The 24,098-nt window shown below is 39.2% G+C and overlaps 1 protein-coding gene across 1 annotated transcript; it reads right to left on the bottom strand.

Annotated features, from left to right (window-relative positions):
• Window positions 1-1,578: 1,578 nt before the first annotated feature.
• On the bottom strand, window positions 1,579-22,511 carry LOC121678565 (5-hydroxytryptamine receptor 3A-like). The gene is made up of 7 exons (XM_042058185.1): window positions 22,428-22,511; window positions 20,385-20,491; window positions 13,593-13,762; window positions 4,351-4,514; window positions 2,676-2,886; window positions 2,087-2,269; window positions 1,579-1,892 (listed from the first exon to the last, which is right to left on the bottom strand). The coding sequence occupies exons 1-7, from the start codon at window positions 22,509-22,511 to the stop codon at window positions 1,579-1,581; spliced, it is 1,233 nt and encodes a 410-aa protein (XP_041914119.1).
• Between the last annotated feature and the right edge of the window lie 1,587 nt (window positions 22,512-24,098).

Here is a 24,098-nt window from a genome sequence, read left to right as displayed (position 1 = left end):
GGTCTTTAACAGCTGTAGAGACATCGAGACCCTTTGTGATAACACGGTCGAGGGTATGGCCGAGAGAGTGTGTTGGCCCCTGTACATGCTGTGTTAGGGAGAAAGTATCGATTAGTGCAATGAATTCCTTGGCATAATTGTTTTCAGGATTATCCACATGCAAGTTTAGATCCCCTGATATAATAAGACAGTCAAACTCTATGCAAACAACTGATAGCAGTTCACCTAGCTCTTCAAGAAAAACTTTAGCTGAATGTTTTGGAGGCCTGTAAATTGTCAGTAATAAAATCTGAGGAGAAGACTTAATGCATGCACACAGATATTCAAATGAAGTAAAGTCACCGAATGACGACGGATTGCACTGAAAAGACGTCTTGAAAATTGTGGCTATCCCCCCACCTCTTTTATTTGCTCTGGTAGCACTCAAGAAACTGAAGTTTGGGGGAGCTGATTCGATGAGAGTAGCAGCACTGTTTGCTTGATCTAACCATGTCGCAGTTAAAAGTAAAAAATCAAGGTTGTGTGTGCAAATTAGATCATAAATTAAGAATGATTTGTTTGAAAGAGATCTGATATTTAGGAGTGCTAGTTTTGCTGTAAGTGTTGGGGAAATATGATCCATGGGGGAAATCTGAGGTTGATGTGGTACGGGTAGGAGATTGGACTGGTTTACCCTATAAGCTCGATGCATTTGTGTTCTATTTCTTGTCAATACAGGAATAGAGAATGTCATGGGCTTTCCCCTGAAGGGACTTATTTTCCCGATAATGACGGTGTTCTATACATTATCCTGCTTATTATACTTATTACGCTTATGATTCTCACTGCAAGGCATTTGTTACTCAATTTGGCCATTGAGACAAATACAAATAATAACAGAAGGTGAAACAGAGGAGCTCTTACTGTGATTACCAAACACTTATGGCTTAATTTTTAAATGTTTTCTGTGAAGACAGGATTACATGTGAGTGAAATACTCTAGCTTTTATTTTTCCTTCATGCACATAGCACACATAAAACGTTCATTAGGCACTTGACTTATGATGTCAAGACAATTAATCAATTCAATTAATCAACAATTAGTCACAATGAACAAGTGATTTGTGGTATTATCTGTGTGGATACAATTATCATTGAAATTACAAAAACTACAGTTGCATGTTATCATCATGACTTGATATCTTGGATCATTAGCCTGGTAAACCAGAGCCTGGAATCTTTCAGATTAAGGGTCTGGCCACGAGTAATGAAAATGGCCCAATTTGAGGGGCGGCACCAAGCATGCATTTGAAACTCTCACTGCACGCAGTTGGATAACGCTACGACCAATCACAACAATTCATCAGTGTCAGTCATCAGTGTAGCTCGCCTTTGTCCCGCCTACACCGATTTGATTGGTCCCTCTCGCTCGAGAGATAGAAGAAATTTGGATCATTGCTCGTGGCCAGAGTATCTTGCGGGCACAATTCAAATTGTGCTCTCGCGAGAACTCTGGATTTCCAGGGTATTGGATCATAACATTATAACATCATATGGGCTAGGCTAGAGCCCCCCCCCCCCCTCACTGACAGATTAAACTCAGTGCCCCTCAACATGGCCGACAGAGTAGAAGGAAATCCATATAACCAATATACCAATGGAACTGCAGAAGAAAAAGATGAAATAGATGCCAAATACGATGCGGTCTATGACCAGCCCAATGTAAAACCAGTCCTCTTCGGTTTGGTTTGTTGTGTCGGATTTCTCCAGCTGTCTTTGAATGGCTCGTAGGTCGTCTCTCAGGCGCTTTAGCTCCAGCAGGCTGGCGTCTGTAGTCTGGGGCTCTTTAGACTCTCCTGTCCCCTGCTGTTTCTCCCCCTCATAAGGCACAAAAGGGTTCCCACCGCGGCCTGCTGCTGACACAGTTGGTGACGCTTATGAAACATTACAGATATACAAATGCGTGAAGCTATGAAATATCACAGTTGGTGAAGCTTATGAAACATTACAGTATTACTTCATAAACCCCACACCCCAGAAATAATAGTAATAATAATAATTATAATAATAAACATTTCGTAACACCTCCATACGTAAATCAACGTACTCTGATTTTCAACGCGTTTGCTCTTTCCCATGCAGACTAGTCGTGCGAGGTATTTGAGGAAAAGCACTCTTATCCAGTTGGGCATTGGGAGGTCACGGATGGAGCCACATAGCATGTTAGTGATGAGGATGGTCTCCAGCAGACTGCCCACCATCAGCGCGAGACACAAGGAGAAAAACACATCTGTAGAGACACAAGGAGAAAAACACATCTGGAGAGACACATCTGTAGAGACACAAGGAGAAAAACACATCTGGAAAGGGGAGGAGTCCAAGATTAAGACAGCGAAACAAAGGACAGTTATGGAATCTCCTCCAATGAGAGGACCATTCTGGACAAAAATGTTCTTAATTGTCTTTACATTTCAGGTGCAATTTTGCTCTAGTCAAAAGAGAACTGTTTTTAAAAAAGCATGTGCCATAGGCCAGGCACTGGTGGACCCTGTTGGTCTTACTGGTGAGTGGAATGGTGTTTCATTACTTATTACACTGGTGCCCCTGTAGAGTCTTGCTGGAGACCCTGTTGGTCTTACTGATGAGTGGAATGGTGTTTTATTACTGATTACACTGGTGGACCCTGTTGGTCTTACTGATGAGTGGAATGGAGTTTCCAGTGACGGGCAGCAGATCGTTCATGAGGAGCAGGAAGACGGTGTAGCCCAGAATGAGGGTCATCTTGAAGGCGGATCGGTCCACGCTCTGTGGGGGCAGGATGAAGCTGAACAGGTCCAGTGTGATGAGGAAACAGCTGGGGATGATCAGGTTCACCACATACATGGTTGGCTGCCGTCTGAGGGCAATCTGGAAAGAAGCAAACAAACAAAACAAATATGCTTGTATTTATTTAAGATACTATACTATACTATATACTATACTATACTATATTATACTATATACTATATTATACTATACTATATACTATATACTATACTATATTATACTATATACTATATTATACTATACTATACTATATACTATACTATATTATACTATACTATATACTATACTATATTATACTATATACTATATTATACTATATACTATACTATATACTATACTATATTATACTATATACTATATTATACTATACTATACTATATACTATACTATATTATACTATACTATATACTATACTATATTATACTATATACTTTATTATACTATATACTATACTATATACTATATTATACTATATACTATATTATACTATACTATATTATACAATACTCTATACTATACTATATTATACTATATACTATACTATATACTATATTATACTATACTATATACTATATTATACTATACTATATACTATACTATATACTATATTATACTATATACTATACTATATACTATATTATACTATACTATATACTATATACTATATTATACACTATATTATACTATACTATATTATACTATATACTATATTATACTATATTATACTATACTATATACTACATTATACTATACTATACTATATTATACTATATACTATACTATATACTATATTATACTATATACTATACTATATTATACTATAATATATACTATACTATATTATACTATACTATATACTATACTATATTATACTATACTATATACTATATTATACTATACTATATACTATACTATATTATATACTATATACTATATTATACTATACTATATACTATATACTATACTATATACTATATTATACTATACTATATTATACAATACTCTATACTATACTATATTATACTATATACTATACTATATACTATATTATACTATACTATATACTATATTATACTATACTATATACTATACTATATACTATACTATATACAATATTATACTATACTATATACTATATTATACACTATATTATACTATACTATATTATACTATATACTATATTATACTATATTATACTATACTATATACTACATTATACTATATTATACTATACTATATTATACTATACTATATTATACTATACTATATACTATACTATATACTATATTATACTATATACTATACTATATTATACTATAATATATACTATATTATACTATACTATATACTATACTATATTATACTATACTATATACTATATACTATATTATACTATACTATATACTATATACTATATTATACTATACTATATACTATACTATACTATATACTATAGCTAACGAAACTAAATATTGAATGCATGTGTTTTAGTAGACAATAAGATACTATATCTAATGCATGTGTTTTAGTAGACAATGGGCTCACAAAGTAGGTGATCTGATCACGTGTGCTCTCATCAAAGTTGGTTAATGTATGCGTGTAGGCCGTCATGCCTAAGAATTCCCATTCCCCCTCTGTGGTCATGACCGCTTTGGACAGGTTGACCATTTCCTCCACCTGCTTTTCATATGATAGCTGGATTTCATCAGCTACAAGCACACACAAACAAAATGAATCACAAGAGTTAAAATCATTTCATTTTCAGCCCCTCAAATCCAAATCACCCCCTTTATTTGCTATATTGCATATTGTTTCACTTGCAAATATACATTTGATCAATAAACTAAGTTTTGGCCTTTCAACCTTCATCAGATAATTGTCGGTGTGATGAAGGTCGATGGACTGAAACAGATGGAGTGAAACAGAGCAGTAGAAGGGGGTCACTTGCGCTTTAGCCTGGTTGGTGCTCACATAACAGGACGCAGAAGTCAAAAGAGGAGACCCAAGGTCTAACTAGGAGGGAGGTGGATGGGAGCACACAAAGCTTTAAGGGTGAATCTCACCAAGCCTGTCAGACTGACATCAAAGTGACTAAATAGAATGTGAACTTTTATTTTCTGATTAAAGTATTATAGTGAAACAATGTAATATAACTTTATTTCAATGTTATGGTAGCATGATCCAGAATAATTCTCATTACCAATACTGGAAATGAAAAAATTGCAGATTTTTTTTTCATTTATACAAATAAGTACATTAAATGAACAGTGCAGTGCATCAAAATTAATGTTTTAGATATTTTTAATTCCATTTTGAATGAATTAACTCTCATTACCGAAACACCGCAGCTTATTGGTAATGATAGTCCACAGTGTAAGATTCTATGACATTAACACAAATACCATGATGTGAGAGAAGAGAAAACTGAACTTGATTCCATGTTAATGGAAACCTGTTAATGTTAAACCTTTTTTCCCGAGTGATGCTGCTTGTTAATTTAAAGGAACAGTATAGTTTTTATAGGCAGGCAAAGTCGCATTACGGTAATGAGGAACATTTGTTGTAACACAATAGTTTTACAATAAATGTAGGGTGACCACCTGCTAATAATCCCAAGGGGGGACAAGGGGTATGTTTCTGAGGGACAATGTGGGACATTGCCTGGCGCGGCGGTGCCCCCACCTCACGGGCAGACCCACTGATAGTGGCTTACCCATTTCTAGCACATACCACATGGTACATGGTATATTAATAATGCCTTCCCCTAAACATGTGTAATTGCTGATGCATCATGAATAGGCCAACCAATGTGTATTGTTTTTTCTAAATAAAGATTCATAATACTTTGAACATTCAATGAATTGACAGATGCACTTCCACTTCCACTTACGATTTACTTTAGCTATTTCATTTGATTTATTTTTCATTATTTATTCACTTTAAATAAATTATAATGTAAAACTGTAGGATTAACAGGAATTGTAGTTGTGGAGTAACACGCTCTGAAAATTCACAATTTCGTCACCATTTTTTTTTTTTTTTTTTAAACATAGTCCAGTGTACAGTATTTCTTTCAAAATTGAAATGAAGTTGTATGGACTGGACTATGTTTTTTTTTTTTTTTTTTTAAAAAGCGACGAAATTGTGAATTTCCAGAGCGTGTTACAACACACTCAGCAATCAACTCCTACTGACTTTCCCCTGAAGATAGCAGCAAAGATGGCAACATTTCCGGAAAGGTACTGGCTTGATGTAATTCATTCTGGACTCTCTATCCGACCACATAAAGACCTCGGGATACTTCGGTTGAAATTAAAAATGAGGATGGGGGGGCTCACTCTTTATTACGACATCCCGTTATTACGATATGCCTCTATTTAGACATACCCCCTACATTTTTTACCAATCCTCATTATCAATTTATCTCTGCAGTTCCTGTATCCTATCAAATTCCAACATCCTAGATGCATGGATGAGCTGTAGGCCTAGTCATGTCATCTGCACCTGCAGCTACATCAACAATCCACCCGCCATCCACTCCAAACAATGTTTTCCCCAATAGTTGATATCGGCACACATTTCAGTCAAAACCCTACAGGTGATTTTGAACTGGCCATGTGAATAAATGTTAGCCTACATTATGTAAAACACAGGTAGCTCTCCTCATTTTATTCTCTAAGCTCTCAGGGGAAAACGGTCGGAAACTCCATGCATCAAATTCTGTGCGTGCAGGCCATCTATATTAATTAATTAATGGCCGTCAATCAATGGCCAATTGCGCAAATACGGGCGGAATTCTTACGCTCCAGTAGCCTAAACCAGGGGTTCCCAAACTTTTCTACGACAAGGCCCCCCAAATACCACTAGGTTCTGGCCAAGGACCCCCTTGATGTGTTATTAAACCCATCGACAACACTACGGCAAAAACACATTAAGCTAATCCTAATAATTATTTTAGCCACAAGCACTTCGCAATGGAGCGTAAAGTGTGAAAAAACTGCATTTGGGGCTTTCTGCTATATGAGAGCTAGCCTGGTCCTTACCGCCTGTGACTACGTTTCTCTTCGTCATACAGTCTGGAACAAAGTAATAATAATCTGTCTCCGTAGTGGGATGCTTATTTTGAGGTTTAAAATCATTGGAGTTCCCTTAACCAATCAGCAACGTTTGGTAATGACGTATGCTGTGCGCCGGAGTTCAGGCTCTTACGCTTCCCACTTCTGCTCTCAGTAGTAAACAGACCGCTGGCTAGTGACCGCCAGGGCAGTCTCTTCGTAGTGGATATATCTGTAACTTGCGCCAGCCACAGACCGAGAGTTGTATACCAAAAGCGTCACGTTGCCGAGATTATATCAGCTCTTGTCACACGCCAGTTTCCCCCTCATATCTCTTCTCGCCGCTTATCAGACGATTTTTACAGTTTTACTAACAGTTCGGCATAAAACAACGCAGCCTACCTTGAGCTACGCTCAGTGACTGGCTAACGTTACTGTCCACAAGCACGGTAGCCTCGCCTGGAGCCCAGCTCGGCCACAGGCTAGCCTCTGTCAAACACAAACACGGAGCGGTTTACCTTAAGCCCAGTTCGGTAACCGCTAGTCCCAGTCAAGCACAATCACAGCAGCCTAGCCTTGAGCTCCGCTCGGTAACCGGCTAGCTCACGTCAAGACACACTGCCTTGCCTTGAGCCCCGCTCGGTAAGGTAGCTAGTAGCTAACATTCCATTCCTTAAGTAGGCCTATGCCGCATTGATTTTGTAAAGGTAATTTGAGAGTAGGGGGGAGAATAACGAGCAGCAAACGTTTATTTGAAAACATGATAAGTAGTGATGCATGTAGTACGTGTTTAGGTTTAGCTATCACCATCTGATAAATCAAACTTTTCCCAAAGCCAGTTGGAAGGAGAGTTATAAGACGTCCTTGCCATTTATAAAATTGACAAGACAAGCCTCTTGTTCCTGCTTTAATTGCGTGATGCTTCTAGCGTCTCTTCCTCCGTCGCCATTGTTGCTATGCTGTTGAACTACAAGCTTCGCTGGACTACAAGCAACTTGGCAGGCAAGTTCCGCGTCATCACTCAACTGTTCGCTGATTGGCGCGGTCGTACGCGAACCGCATACTGTGGGTTGGGCCAGACTACGGCCGGAAGTACGTAGGATGGTAACACCAGGCTATATGAGAGCTATCACTCTACTATTATTCTCAGTCATTATCATGGAAAATATAATGTTCAGATATGCGAGACATTATTATAATAGCATTGTATAACAACCCTCATAGTAATATTTAAACAATTTCAAATGTATTTATTTGTTCCTTTTAATTTTCCTTCCAACTTGCTGAGGCCCCCCTGGCACCCCCTCGCGGCCCCGGCCCCCACTTTGAAAACCACTGGCCTAAACCACTTCAGTGAAAGTTCAAATAACCCCCAGAGTTCAGTGCCCATCAGGGTGTTCAAACTGGATGTGCGATATATTCAAGTTGCTTATATTGCATTTTAGAGGACAATGATAAAGCCATGTGCAACGCATTTTGGATAAACTCAATTTACTACACAATAATGTAGGCTAGGCCTATATCTTTTATATGTCATGCGTGCAGTTGTTGAATTGCACATAACATGTCTGCATATTTATTATGACATATATGTCATATAGGTTTAGTCAGATTTTTTTTTTTTTTTCTTTTTCTTTTTCGCATGCCCAAATTTCCGTCAATGATTCCCGGGACACTGAAAGACCGGGGTACACGAAACTTGGTGGACATGTAACCCCACATGGATAGCATGGAACCATCGTTTTTCGTTTTGATCTGTAGCCCCCCCGCTGAATTGGACCCCCCGAAAGGAGGGTAGGGCAGACACAGTTTTCTGTGAATATCTCGAAAACCGTAGGGTTTAGAAGGACCATTTTTTTTTTGTATGTTGATCTCAAGGGGCCATGTCAACCCATTCCATAACCACTCATTTCATGTATAGCGCCACCTAGTTAAACACAAAAAAGTAAAAATGAGGTGGTGTAATTGAAGGTATCTGTGACCTAACATAGTCAAAACTGCACGAAATTGGAAGTGTAGGATCATTATGACACCCTCTGTATGCACGCCAAGTTTTGTGGAATTCCGTTCATGGGGGGCCACACAATAAATTAATTTATGTTACTATACACCAACTGGCCTGTAGGTGGCCGGAGACAGTTTTCTGTGAATATCTCGAGAACCGTAGGGCCTAGGAGGTCCACCTTTTTTTTGTATGTTGGTCTTAAGGGGGCATGTCAACCCATCCCATTACCACTTATTTCATGTATAGCGCCACCTAGTTAAAAATTAAAAAGCAAATAATTAGGTGTTTTCATCTCAATATCTCTGGCTGACAAGGTCAAAACTGCACGAAATTAAAAGTGTAGGATCATTATGACACCCTCTGAATGCATGCCAAGTTTTGTGTACTTTCGTTCATGGGGGGCCTTACAATAAAATAATTTATCTTTACATTTAGTGACGTACACCAACAAGGATTCCCGGGACACTGAAAGACCGGGGTACACAAAACTTGGTGGGCATGTACCCCCACATGGATAGCATGGAACCGTTATTTTTCGTTTTCATCTGCAGCCCCCCCGCTGAATTGGACCCCCCGAAAGGAGGGTAGGGCAGACACAGTTCTCTGTGAATCTTTTATGGTATGTTGGTCTCAAGGGCCCACATCAACCTGGCTCATAATCACTCATTTGTGATTCCCCCCCCCCGGTAAAAAATGAAAATGCAATATTATTCTGCTTTAATCGCCCCTATCTTCAGTTAAGATGTTCAGAACTGCACCAAATTTTATGTGTATGATTGACCTGGCATTCTCTGGGGGTCTGGGGGTATGCCAAGTTTCGTAGAATTTCATCCATGGGGGGGGCTAAAAAAATTAGGTTATGTGTACATTTAGTGACTGTACACTCATTGGCCTGTAAATGGCGGTGCACACATATAAACATGCACACACACAGGCACCCACATACTATCGGTATTAGAACGGCCGATACATAATTACAAATTCAATAGGATCAAAAGAAAGCCAAAATATTCATCATCATCATCATGGCTGCATTTTCAGTATTGGCGATACTTTGTCCACTAGATGGCGCATCGTTGCAGTGAGACGTAATTTTTTTGAAGGTTAAAAGTGGGTTGAAAAAATAATGGACACTTCCTACAAGGACTGTAATTTACCGCAGCGAACATCTAATAAGGACAGGACGACGTTCACATGAAGTGTAAGTGAGGATGAAGTGAGGATGTTTATCGGACATGCTTGGTTTTTACTGCAGGTACGTTAATCTTGTAATATCAATAAGGACCTAGGTAATGTTACCGTTAGCGTTGGTTGAGTGATGGAGGCCCATTTGATTGATTGCATTTGTAGAAAACTATAAATGCGGTTATACCAAGCAAATTGATAGCAGCACTGTTTGTATCTTTCGACTGTCATTTATTGCACGTGCTACAAAATCATTCTGTGCAATGGAAGATTTACCAACGTTACACCGGTCTGATACAGTTTTGCCTATACATGCGTGAGACTGAGACGCCTGTTTATTTTGTTTTAAGTGCGTGCAGGGTGTGAGAGGGGAATCGATGTGCTTTGATTCCAGCTTGGTAGTTGTAGTCTGTGAAATTAAAAAGCACGTGTGTGTGAAGTATCCAAACAATGACACCTTCATTTCATTATGGCTGCTTTAGCAACACACCTTAAGCTACTGTGTAGTGGGTCCCATTTAGAAGTGGCTACTTCATTCGCGCTTTCCTTGACTCATGGAACTGCGTGAATGTTATTACAACTTTTCGCCACGATATGGCAGTTTAAGTCCGCTTGATACTGTAAGTCGTAAGCCATTGGTTTCCAAAGGAGATTTTATTTGTGTCGCCAGCATAGCCTATTGACAATTTATGTTGTAAATAGGCCTACCTTATAATCCTACCTGTAGCTTAGGGAAGCTAACAGCTTTCTATTAGGATCTAGTTTGTTAGTTACAGTTTTGTCATAACTCCCTAATGCATTTTTGCATTTAGAATAGCCAGAGCGTGTATATCTCAATCTGAAAATTAAACAATATCGGGTGCCTATGGACTAGGCTGGGTGAACCCAGCCTGATCTGCCCGCTATTTATTTTTTGATTTCTTAAAAGATTGAGCTTGGTCTGATGAAAGCCAGACTAGCCATGGACCTCAGTTACACAATGCAAGGGAACATGAATCAGCCTATATTTGCACGAACAATAACGGACAAAAGCTCTTCAACTTTGGCCCGTTAAAATGTGTATGAACAGTCTAGCGACGCATTTCATCAAGGCCCATTTGGACATGTCAGTTATTTGCACCACTGGTTAGATGTAAAACAGCATTTCGTTTCAGACTACTGTTACTTAATTTGTGCATTAACAATAACGTTTCAGACTACTGTTACTTAATTTGTGCATTGACAATAAAGTATTACATGAACTAAAGATGACTAAAATCTTATGGAGAAGAAGAAACATTCACAAAAAATCCATCCATCCAAAAATGACCTTTGTTTTTGATAGCTGTTGAAAACGGCATGGAACTGACAGAGATGTTTTTGTTTATAAATACATAAAAAATAAATAAATAAATAACATTATGCTGATACCTTTTGCTTTTCCCAAATACAATGTAGCCTACAGGTGTAAGTGACCTTTCATCAATCCAGTTGCAATGGATGAACTGTGATGACCTGCCCTACTTGTGATTGTTTAGAGATTTTAAAGGTTTTATAACAATGCTACATCTTCTTTGGCTATTCTACAATCTATTCACCTTTTCAGCACAAGTAGGCTACTTTCTGTGCAGCCGCACACACACACTCAGGCATGCCAAACAAGCATACACAAAAGTTTCAAGAGTGGGGGATGGAGTAAAAGATGGAGACAAATTGAAGTGTGATTTATTTTCGCGGAATGGATGTACAGGACTGAGCGGCGGTCATATTTTGTACCGCTATGCGGTACATCTAGTTTAGTCTTCTTTCTCTCGACTTTTGGCTAGCGCATGCATTATCATGGCCCTATAATTGTGCAAAGACAGGCGGGATATCCGACGCTCCTTTTACAGTAAACCACTTCACAACGAACGTTCACATAACAAAACATAACAGAAACATAATCGAAAAGTTCAAGCGTGAATTGGGTGTGTTTTGATTTTGAGAGAGACTGGAGAAGGGCCGTATGTCTCACAGCAACTGCGATAACCTTGTTTCTTAAAGGCTATCCTTATAAGGATATATACCTCCAAATATCCACATCTAATGATTGTCGGCGACTATCCAATACCCAATACTATTTGCAAGACCCTCGATATACATATTGTTGGAAAGCTTAGTTGGCCGTTCGTGTGAGTAGGCTACAATAACTTAATTTTGTAAATTTTACCAAAACGTTTTGCCTTGCAGGGTCACATTTCATTTGTTGTCTTATCGTTTTTTATTCAAAACAATTCATAGCTATCCATACTCAAGTCTAATTACCACCAGACACAAATAATCATCACCTACGGTAGGTTAAATCCTATCTCTCTCTCCAAAATCTCTTCCTCTGAGATGCACGCGCTAGGCTATAATTTAGGCTACCCGACATTTCAAATGTGACTCTCTAATCAACTTTTTTAGCTCTTAAACACGAAAGTGGGTCAGTGTTTATACTGGATCTGTGTTTGCATATTTAATACGTTTCATACACGTGTTTCAACACTGCATTTCGGTCGTTACTTTTACCTTACCATTACCTTACGCATGCCAGTTGTGTATCCACCCTGCCTGCAGCCTACTTCCAAAACTCCAAAGCTGCTTGCTGTCAGATTTGGTTCCGAGGGCACAAGTTCAGTGTATCAACAACACTCAATAACAGTTTATGTGATGTGTTAATCAATTAAATTCCCAACAATTTCACAACAGCTAGTTCTGGAGTAGGCCATTCAACTAGACCGCTTGCTTACGACGAGACTCAGGCTGCGCAGTCGGCACCCGCTTCCTTATTTGGGTTTTGGGTTGCCAGGTTTTAGCCTATGACAAAATGGTTGAAATTGAAACTAAGTGATTGTGTATGTGTAGGTTGTATTTCATACACAATCTGGCAACCTGAATGGATCAATGATTTTAAAATGAAGTTTGATGGCCATGCAAATTACGAGAGTTTTCTGGGAGTAATATCAAAACGGGAGGGTGCTGGGAGATGACCTTGAAATACGGGAGAAACCCAGGAAAAACGGGAGTGTTGACAGGTATGGTCGGAATGGCAGGACGTTTGAAAAAAAAGTCAAGTGTCGCTACTCTGACAATGGAAAACAAATTGTCGCAGTAGTGGGATGCTTGAAAATTAATGTTAATGCCGCCACTTCGACAATTAGACGCCAATGTCTAAGTAGCGGCATGTCGGAATATCTGCATGTAGCCGAGGATAGGTCATGTCGCAATAGCGGTACTAAAAAAAATCGGAGTAGGGGCATGTCTAAATAAAGGCATGTCGTAATAACGGTATGTTGTAATAGAGGGTTGTCGTAATAACGGGTGAACCCCGGTTCTGCTCCTTGGTCCTAGTTAGACCTTGGGTGTCCTCTTTTTAGTTTATAAACAGAATTTACATTTGCAAGCAAAACAGTGTGTGGGAGTCTTTAAGTTCCAGTGAATATCATTGTTTGTGGCCAGGCCGATAGCTAAAAATACTGGTCTTCTCTCACCATGGTGTATCCAGGAGTCAGGCCGATAGCTAAAAATACTGGTCCTCTCACCATGGTGTATCCAGGAGTTGAAGGTGTAGGAGCAGTTCTGTATGTCGAAGGGGAACTTTAAGATGTCCAGATTGCAGGAACTGATGACTTCCACTGGCAAAGAATCCTGCACCTCCCCCGTGTGACGCACAGTCACATAGTATGTCTCCGGGGCGTTGTTCTCATCCACACTGAGCAGAAGGAGTCAGTGTGTGTGTTATCATTAACAAGAAACGCTGCGATTTTAGATCGTTTTCGGGTCTAAATATTCAAACTTTTGATTTTAGAAACACAACTGAGCCCTAGCACCAGGTCTTGCGAAGCTGTGTGCAAAAGTAGATCAATATAGAATTAAAAATGAGTACTTTAGACCATTATTTGCCAAGGTATACTCATGCGTTTTGTAATGCCATGTGGAAACTCCCCATAGGACTTTTAGTTACCCAAAATGCATACTGACAATAAAAGTATGCATTTCTGAGGTTTCTTGTAGACTTTTTTGGATTATATGTCAGGTTCTGATATAGAATGACTACACAAAATAGAATAATTACACAAAAGTCTCTATTTTTGCGTTTTCTTTGTTGGCTTCATGGGTGTGTATAAGATGGACTATACATCTGCACAACTAATATGGGATAAAACAACATGAATATTTAATTACTATGGATTCCTGTGAATATTTCAAGACCAGTAATGTAGTGGTAAAATAAGAGGTGGGTGAACTATGAATTCTGTGATCATGAGGTGGACTGCTCCATGCGGTATCAGATTTTTAGAAAAGGCATTCAGAACATGTTTGATGATGGTGGAGGTTATTGTCCAATGTTTATAACAAAAGTGGCATTAAGTGGTTCATAGAGTGTTGATGAGTGTACATATTGTTATTGTGGATAATACAGTGTGATTTTTAAATATTAACAGTTGTAATTGGTGAACAAACTTTTAAGAGGTGGATAAACTCTAATAAGAGGTGGATAAATTATTTGGAGGTGGGTAAACTGCGTTTAAGCCTACTTGCGTTTAGCCTCCACTACATCCCTGTTCAAGCCCCAATGCTGCATCTACTTATTGCTAAGGACAGCGGCGCTGGAACGAGTTTGAAAGTGGGGGTGCAAAAAAAAAGAAGAAGCTGGTTTCGGCCTGGGTTCCCCAAGACAATTTTGAAAATTCCAGAGGCCAACTATTCACGCACGTTTTCACGTGGGATATTACGATATACGATAGTCTAATAATCATTTTTAAAAAGTCTAACAAAAAAAATGTTATTATGTTAGGAGCGTGGTTAGGTGTTGTGTGGTGATTTCGGGTGGTTAGGAGCGTGGTTAGGTGTTGTGTAGTGGTTTCAGGTGGTTAGGTGTTGTGTAGTGGTTTCGGGTGGTTAGGTGTTGTGTAGTGATTTTGGGTGGTTAGGAGCGTGGTTAGGTGCTGTGTAGTGGTTTCAGGTGGTTAGGAGCATGGTTAGGTGTTGTGTAGTGGTTTCGGGTGGTTAGGTGCTGTAGTGATTTCGGGTGGTTGGGTGCGTGGTTAGGTGCTGTGTAGTGATTTCGGGTGGTTAGGAGCGTGGTTAGGTGTTGTGTAGTGGTTTCGGGTGGTTTCATTCAAGCTGATTGGACTGCAATAGCGTCTTTTTACGCACAGAGTGATTTAGTCTAGGCTACAAGTTCTAAATGAATAATCTGCTAAAATAAACTGTGCCTGATATTGACAGACACAGACACACCAGCATAACCGGAATTTCCATTCAAGGAATAAAGGAGGTAGTCTATAGCCTACATTAATAATGATCACAATCTCCATTTTCTGTCCCGTGCACGCAGCCAAGGTCATTCCCATTCTCAACGCAGTGCCAAGATGCACCCGCATCTTTTGGCCTGTGGATCACTGACATACACAGACATGTATTATAATTTCATTGCATTTTACAAGAGCCCTATAATTTCGAAACAATTAAAAACATTGAAACAATCTTGTGCTTCACCGCATACATAAACAGCAATAGAGCATCACAGTCCCGCCCCTCCTCCGAGAGAGCTTAGTTTCTGGAAGTTTCCCATTCATTTCCCCCATAGACGTTTTGGAAAAATCCGTAACTAAAGAGTTTTAGAGCATGTCTTTGGCTAACCAGCTACGGCATAACTCATAAGCATACAACATATCATTTTGAGTGAAAAAACGAAGAGAAAGTCCAAAAAAAGTCAAAGGTACAAGACTGTACATATTTTCATTTCCAAGCGAAGGAACTACTCATCCCATAAACCACCGCGCCTCACTGAATAATATCGGCAAAACCGGCGCGATTTTGCCATTTAACTTCCAACCAACGACAGCACACAAACCTTTTCCTCCAAACAGTGGTTTTTATATAGTGAATGTGCAGTTAATAGCAGTTATTTCAGGAGTAATCGTGTAAATAATAGTGTTTTGGTATTGAATGTTATATTTACCATCGTGTATTTTATATCGTGTGTGTGAAAGCGGTTAACGTTAACAACATGGTGCAGTGCTTCGTATCTGACTGCCATCCCGATGCATGGACCGGTGCATGGTCTGCTCTTGGACCACCATATTCAGTTTATTAACTTGCTGTGAATTATTACACAAAATGTTCATTAAATGTACAAAGTATTTCTAGGTTAATGATTGATGATACGACTCGTACAGTATGAAGGCTACAGTAGCCTAGCTAATGTTAACTAGCGTTACCAACCGCCCTAACTCACCACACAACTGTGTAGGTCTTGTCCCTCATGCTGGCCCTTACAAAACCCACAAGCTGACCCTCGGACACACAGCAGTCAATAATGTGACCCGATTTAAAGTTTTCACCCCTTTGGACACTCTTGATTTCGTCCTTGAAACAGTGAAATATTCACGCGGGCATGGACGGTTTGCTAACCATTATACTGCAGCATCCAGCTTGGGCTATCAGTATCAGCTAGCTAGTTCAAAAGTTTAAGTACTTAATGAGGATATACAGGGCTCTTTATGGCTCGACTAAGCTGATGTTGCCTATAAACAACAATTCATGTTCATAGAAACAACAAGGTCACTAAAACATAATATATGTCATGCCTGTGTTGCAGCATGTAGGCTAATGTTAGCAGCATTATAATGACATTCTAATGTCTGAAAGGCTAATGATTAGCCTATCGGCTACCTGAAAAGTTGAGTGTTTAAACTAGCATTTACAGTGTCCTATTTAATGGTGTATTGGCCCTGACTAAGTTCGTGTGATATATAAACCACAATCATTGTTGATACAAGTACGTTTAGTAGTAGTAGTAGTAAGTTTGTCTAGAAAGTTTTTATTCACATTAAGATTTTCGCCATAGGCAGTAAAAGACTCCGCCATCTTGGTCAGGGATTTTAGCTGAGAAAGTTTACGCACTTTCAACCAATCAGAGGCATCACTGTGGGATTTTTCAGGATTATGGGTAATGAAGTACTTATCCAAGACATCGCGAATAAAAGACATTTATCTCAAAACAAGGTTGGTGCCCCTTGAATTTTCGCCCTCTATATGAGCATATACAATCGCTTAGTACAGCCGTAGCTGGTTTTAAGTCTACCATGTATGGTTACGTTTTTATGGCTTATACCCCAATTGTCAATGGAGAAATTGTATTGAATTCTTACTTCCGGAATCGGCTGTGGGCGGGACTGTGATGCTCTATAGATCTAGCATACTTCAAGGATGCTCATAGATAGAGGAGGCCAGCGGCTCATAAACTCTTGTTGACCTCCTCAGAAAAATAAAATAAAGCACGATTCACCTCAACATTGGTCTGACTGTATTTGGAACCTCATACCTGATAGCCTAATAAGAGATAGCCTATTAATAACATATAAGCACACAGTGATATGACAACATTGTTTTTATTAAATCGATTAAAAATTACATCTCATTCTCTCAAACTGTATATTCTAACATGTACCTTAGCTTGTCAGATCATTGTTTACACATTTGTCCAAGTAGCATTTTTCTGTAGCCCTACGAATGCACCTAGGTAGATTGGCAGCTATGGTAGCAACTGCTTTCCGCGTTGATCAACATTGACTGTCACCGTAGTGTAGCGATGTAAATGTATCCAAGATCTCTGTAGTCCTCCACACACAAGTTTCAAGAACAAATACAACTGAAGGTAGCGTAGAGCAGTAATGCTTAGACTAGAGTAGAAGTAATTAAAGCTACAGCACTGTAAATATATCTAGTTCATGCTCTAATCAATGCGATGCCGTGTTGGTGTTGTGCTTCCGGTGCGCCTGGCTAAGGATATAGGCTACACTGCAGCTAGAAGCTAGAGGAGAGGAGGAGGGCATTTTTGACTAAATTTAATTGAGACATACTACTACGTTAATGTTACTGCCATCAAGCTGCAATGATTTGCCGCGAATGAATCCCAAATCTGTCGAGTCATCTTAGGTGCGTCAAGTGCAACGTATATTCCCATCTGCTATTGATGACCATTATGAACTTTCGGGCCCCTGGGCCCAGATGTATTAAGGGCCCCCCACTAATTGTCGCATATGTGGGAGGGGGGGTTTGGGGGTCCTCCCGCAGAATTTTTAAAATTTGTTTGATGTGATTTCCTGTATTCTGGTGCATTTTGGGGATGGCCAATACTAAATTTAATCAGATTCATAGCCTACATCCTAATTTGCTGATATTGAGGCAATGATTCCATGCAAAGGCTTCAGGGCCCCCTGACCCCATGGGCCCCTGGGCCCGGTAGGCCCGTGCAGTAATCCATCCCTGTTGATGACGCAAACAATAATAACGGTAACTCCACCGAAATTATTTGAAACTAAAGTAACGAGTCAGTTTTGTAAAATGTAAGTAGTGGAAAGTACTGATATTCGTGTTAAAATGTAAGGAGTATACTTAAGTCTAAGTATAAGTATATATACTCTTTTGATCCCGTGAGAGAAATTTGGTCTCTGCATTTATCCCAATCCGTATTAGTGAAACACACTCAGCACACACAGTGAGGTGAAGCACACACTAATCCCGGCGCAGTGAGCTGCCTGCAACAACAGCGGCGCTCGGGGAGCAGTGAGGAGTTAGGTGCCTTGCTCAAGGGCACTTCAGCCGTTCCTACTGGTCGGGGTTCTCCGGTTACAAGCTAACCAGTAGGCCACGGCCGCCCCAAAAAAACTAAAAAAAGTAAAAAGTCACCACAAAAATAAATAGTAAAGTAAAGTAAAAATATCTGAAAAATACACTACACAAGTATTTGTACTTCGTTACTCGTTACTTCCCATCTCTGCTGCTCCCCGAGCGCCGCTGTTGTAGCAGGCAGCTCACTGCGCCGGGATTAGTGTGTGCTTCACCTCACTGTGTGTTCACTGTGTGATGAGTGTGTTTCACTAATTCACGGATTGGGATAAATGCGACCAAATTTCCCTCACAGGATCAAAAGAGTATACATACTGAAGGTATGTTTTCGCAGTTGTTTTGCTGGTCACAAGCTGGTCAACCAGCAAACCATCTTTTTTTTTATTTTATTTTTTTTTTAAACCTTTTATTTTACCAGGAAGGTCCCATTGAGACACAATGTCTCTTCTGCAGGGATGTTTAATGTCTAACCATGATGGTGGGATACTCTATATTACAAAAATGTATTTACTGACATACACAGTTTATATTAGAATACATTATAATTCATTTTCTCACAAACCATTTACCACAGCAACTTGGCGCTAATGTTATATTATTGGAAAGCTTAGATTTGATATGCTGTGTGATATCTGTGTAATGAGTACTCCAAGATTAGAGTAAAACTGGGCTCGTGACGCCCTTGCTAAGGTAGAACAAAATCCCGGTCGATTTTTAAATTCCGGCCGGGCACATTTTTTAGGGATGTCCGGCATAAAGAGGACGTCTGGTCACTAGATTTGAGGTGTGAGAGAGGGAGCTAGCGTTTTAGCTATTGGATTGTAGCTCATGCTTGAGGCTACTTTAGCAAGAAGCAAGTTCACTAGGATACATGTGTTAGCTATTGGATTGTAGCTCATGCTTGAGGCTACTTTAGCAAGAAGCAAGTTCACTAGGATACATGTGTTTTCGTCTTGGCAAGTAAGCTGTAACCTAGGTACTTTAGTGACCCATTCATCACTACTCACCTCCACACAAGCCAAGAAACACCACAATTGGGCTGGTCACTGAGAGAGTGTGCCTAACATGAAGCCGGCTATGACTGCATGCTCAGCATTGGACAAGAGAGATGGAGGGAGGGAGGTAGACAGGCCACCGAACGCAACAAGTCTAATCTTATATTTAGGGTTTTAGTTTAATCAATATTTTTGACAGGGAAGCTGTGTGCAAACAGGAATATGTAAAGTCACATTTTTTTAAGCACTCCACAAAAAAGGACAGGTGCTCAATCCCCCTTTGACGTCTATGTGTGCACATGCCTGGCTAGCAGTTTTAACGTTCTAACTCCAATGACCAATTCCCTCTGTTTATGTCCATAGTGAAAATGTAGACTCAAAAACGATCTAAAAATAGGGCTTAGATTTCATATAAATCTGATCTGAATGCAATGCAGTATTTTCAAGTGCATTAAACTACTCTAATGTATATCTCATTTAGAGCATGCCTATAACTTTCTTACGGCTAATATGATAACAGGCCTTAAAAACATAGTGTTTTACAGTGTGAGCGCTGAATGCACATTTCTGCAGTCTCTCAGGGATGCTGTCGTGCGTCTTACCTAAACCCAGTCTATGCCTAAACAACTATTGTCAATTTTAATGTTAAATATAACAATCTTTAGTATTTAATTCATATAAATAACAGCAAACACTCACAATTCATCAATGACGATATCAGGCACCCAGAACTTCGACCTTGGTAGGGTGATGAATGAGGTCCCACACTCGACTGGGTCCCAACTCAAAAACTCTATTTTCCATTTCTGCGTCATAAAAGGACAATTTAGCATTTAACACAGAGGAAACCCTCTACCAGATGGCACATTGTGGCTGATGTTATATGCAGTTATTAGCAGTCATGGTTGTGGATGTCCAGTGGTGTAATAATGTCATGGGTCAGTACTCCAGCGGTCATGATCGTGGATGTCCAGTGGTCTAATAATGTCATGTGTCAGTACTCCAGCGGTCATGGTCGTGGATGTCCAGTGGTGTAATAATGTCATGTGTCATTACTCCATAGCAACTCTCATTGTGTTTGTTGTCAGCGCTGGTCTATCTCATGATGGTTGTCATGGCAGCCGACTCTGTAACAACCATTGACAGTAAAAGATATGGACACAGCTATCAAGATGAGTGAAGCCAATTTGAACCCATTTCCTGTTGGTCGACTTCGGTTCTCACGCATCCTCAGTCCAGATGAGTGAGAAACGTGTGACGTTAAGCAACGGACTGAAACTCAGTAACTCGTCAGGCTGAAACACAGTAACGCGTCTGGCTGAAACACAGTAACGCGTCTGGCTGAAGCACAGTAATTGATAATGTGCAGAGTGCTGCGAGTTTGAGAGCAGCTTTTGGTGGGGATTTGTTCTGACGTCGTGCCAACCCATCAAAACATCATTTCATTGTTTTTTCCCCCTTGCTTTCCTAAATATCTAACCCTGGACTTTCCCCCAGACTGCCTTTGAGATTCTTATCCAGAGAATATGGTTACTTCGCTCTTGTGCGACGCTAAGTCTCATGCTCATTACATCATGATAGCATTGTTTTCGGAATAAAAGTTTATTACTCAGCCATAAAGTGAGTTACGAGGTTATGATGCCAGTCATACAACATTGTATTTCTCCGAAAATAGAAATGGTTCCTATAAAGGCTTAAAACGCTTCAGATGTAACGTTATTTGATGTCAAAGTGACGCCAAAATGAATGGGGGTCAATGGAATGCTAGCTCGAAGTGGTCGACTTCTAGCCTCAAAGCCGCCCATATTGTCTACACTTTCCGAACATTCGCCTACGCCCTTGATAACAACTCTCATGATGTTTGTTGCTATGGAAGCCGACTCTATGACAACTCTCATGATGTTTGTTGCTATGGCAGCTGACTCTAAAACAACTCTCATGACGTTTCTTGCCATGGCAGCCTATGTGAGAGTTGTATAGGCAGTCAGTGTCAAATATCATGAGCACCTCCAAAGAACAGCCCATAATAATTTAACATAATACATAGAAAACATGAATAAAAAATACGCAAATCACACTATAAAGTTTTGCATCCGCTTCAACATGTCTGCATTAGTTTTATTTCCTTCTGGATAAATAAAGTATCTCTATCTATCTATTTATCTATCTATCTATCTATTTGTCTCGTGTTGAGGCTTCAATAGTGATACCAAACTGGCAAATGACAATGGAAAGACCAATAAAATAGTAATAATACTAAAAAGACTAAGTGTTAGGGTTAGACTAAGTGGATACTGATGTTCATTCGTGTACATACTTAAGTATTCATGTACATACTTAAGTATTTAGGTTGAACATGCACGCACCATATCAAACCAGATTAAACATGCACACACCATATCAAACCAGATTATATCAAACCAGATTAAACATGCACGCACCATATCAAACCATATTATATCAAACCAGATTAAAGTTTAAATTGAACATGCATGCACCATATCAAACCAGATTAAACATGCACGCACCATATCAAACCAGATTAAAGTTTTCAGCATCTGCGCCTTTTCATCCTGAAAATACACACACATGTGCAAACAAGTGTGGAGTTAAACATCATTGGCTAACACAGTGACGTTCTTAAGTCATAACCACCCCACAGATATTTACACGGTTCACGAGGAGGTGAGAAAATCAGATTTTTTTTTCTAAAGTGGTATGAGAATGCGGCTGATGACCCACCACTCCTAGAATGCCGTAGAGAGTGAAGGAGATGCTGACATTAGTGGGGGTGTTCAGGTTGTTGACAGGACGCACAGGTGACATGTTGAATATGCTTGTATTGAATGCAACCAGAAGGGACTCAGTAGTTGGCTCAGAGCAGTTTAATGTCACCCCAGACTCCAAAAACAGAGCTGCAAGATATGAGACAAAGATTACTGATGCTGCGTTGAGTTTGATAGCATGTAGATTGTGAGAAGCTTACATAGGCCTATCTTATGCCTTACCTTGAATAACTAAGCCATAGACCACGACTTTGATAGAAATAGTTGTCCATTGCTTTTTGTCCTGTGATGTATAATTTAAACAAATATGCAACAATGTGGATTACATTATCATTATTTTTTCATATGGTAAATGTACAGTGTAAATTAAGTACATATGTGCATATGATTCAACATTGTCATATGGTGAATGTACACTGTAAATGAAGTACGTATGTACATTGATATACGTCATATGATTCAACATTTACTTCCTCACTTAAGGGAAGAGGAGAGATAGACTTCTCTGCATAGTCTGTCTGCCTCTTCACCCCCTCCATGTTTGGTACTGTCTGTCCACTAGCCACTTGTACCACTGTCTTTATGCCTCACTGTTTGCGTGCTATATTAGCACATATGCATAACCCCCCCTCCATGCCACAGCCGAACTGTGGCCACACTTATACATTTTCTTAAATAGTTAAATATATAGATATATAGACTTTACTTTACTTTATCTCTGCATTGTTGCACTGTTGACTTACTCATTTGCACTATCACCATTGCACTACCACCATGACACTCATTCACACAAAGCACCTTAGAGCACCTTACCATACCTTACTATGCACAGAGAATCACAGGCTCAGTCCCTGCCTCAGTCATTGCAAGCGCCTCTGATTTATTAATCACCACTATGTGGATACTGTTTTTAGAATTTATTTAGATTAAGTGTTAGTATAATTTGTATTTTTGTAATTTGTATTTTAGTATATTTTTATATATTGTATTAAGTGTTAGTATAATTTGTATTTTAGTATATTTAGCATATTCTTTATCTTCTACTGTCCTTACTGCTTAGTTGTGTTTTTATATTATATACTTTAATTACTCTTTCTGCTGTTAAAGAATGTGTTTGTGTTGTATGTATGCTGCTGCTGAGACCTTGAATTTCCCCTGGGGATCAATAAAGTATCTATCTATCTATCTCTCCATCTATCTATCTCTCTATCTATCTCTATCTCTCTATCTACATTGCGATTGGAATGTATCTTACTTCTTTGCTGTGTAGATGAAATGCAGCCATTGGACCTCAGAGTGGTGGACACAGAGACCGTGTTATGAGAAAGTCGCCGGATTGACTATAAATACGATTTCCTATCTTTGCATAGACAAATCAGAGGCTCATTTGTTATGGTTTCTGGAAGGACCATGACATGTTGTCCATCACATTAGCCAAATGAGCCTTCATTTTTGAGACAATATTGTATTGCTGACACTTCTCTTATTATACATTATAAATTATATATACATTTTATATTATACATTATAAATCCATTGTCAAACATATATTATCAATAGGTCTATTATCAATAGGTCTATTTTGATAGACCTTTGCCTCAACTTAAAGGTGCAGTCAGCGATCGTA

Source organism: Alosa sapidissima, chromosome 12 (genome assembly GCF_018492685.1).
Source record: "Alosa sapidissima isolate fAloSap1 chromosome 12, fAloSap1.pri, whole genome shotgun sequence".
In the NCBI taxonomy this organism is placed as follows: domain Eukaryota; kingdom Metazoa; phylum Chordata; class Actinopteri; order Clupeiformes; family Clupeidae; genus Alosa; species Alosa sapidissima.
This window is presented reverse-complemented; position numbering and strand designations above follow the sequence as displayed.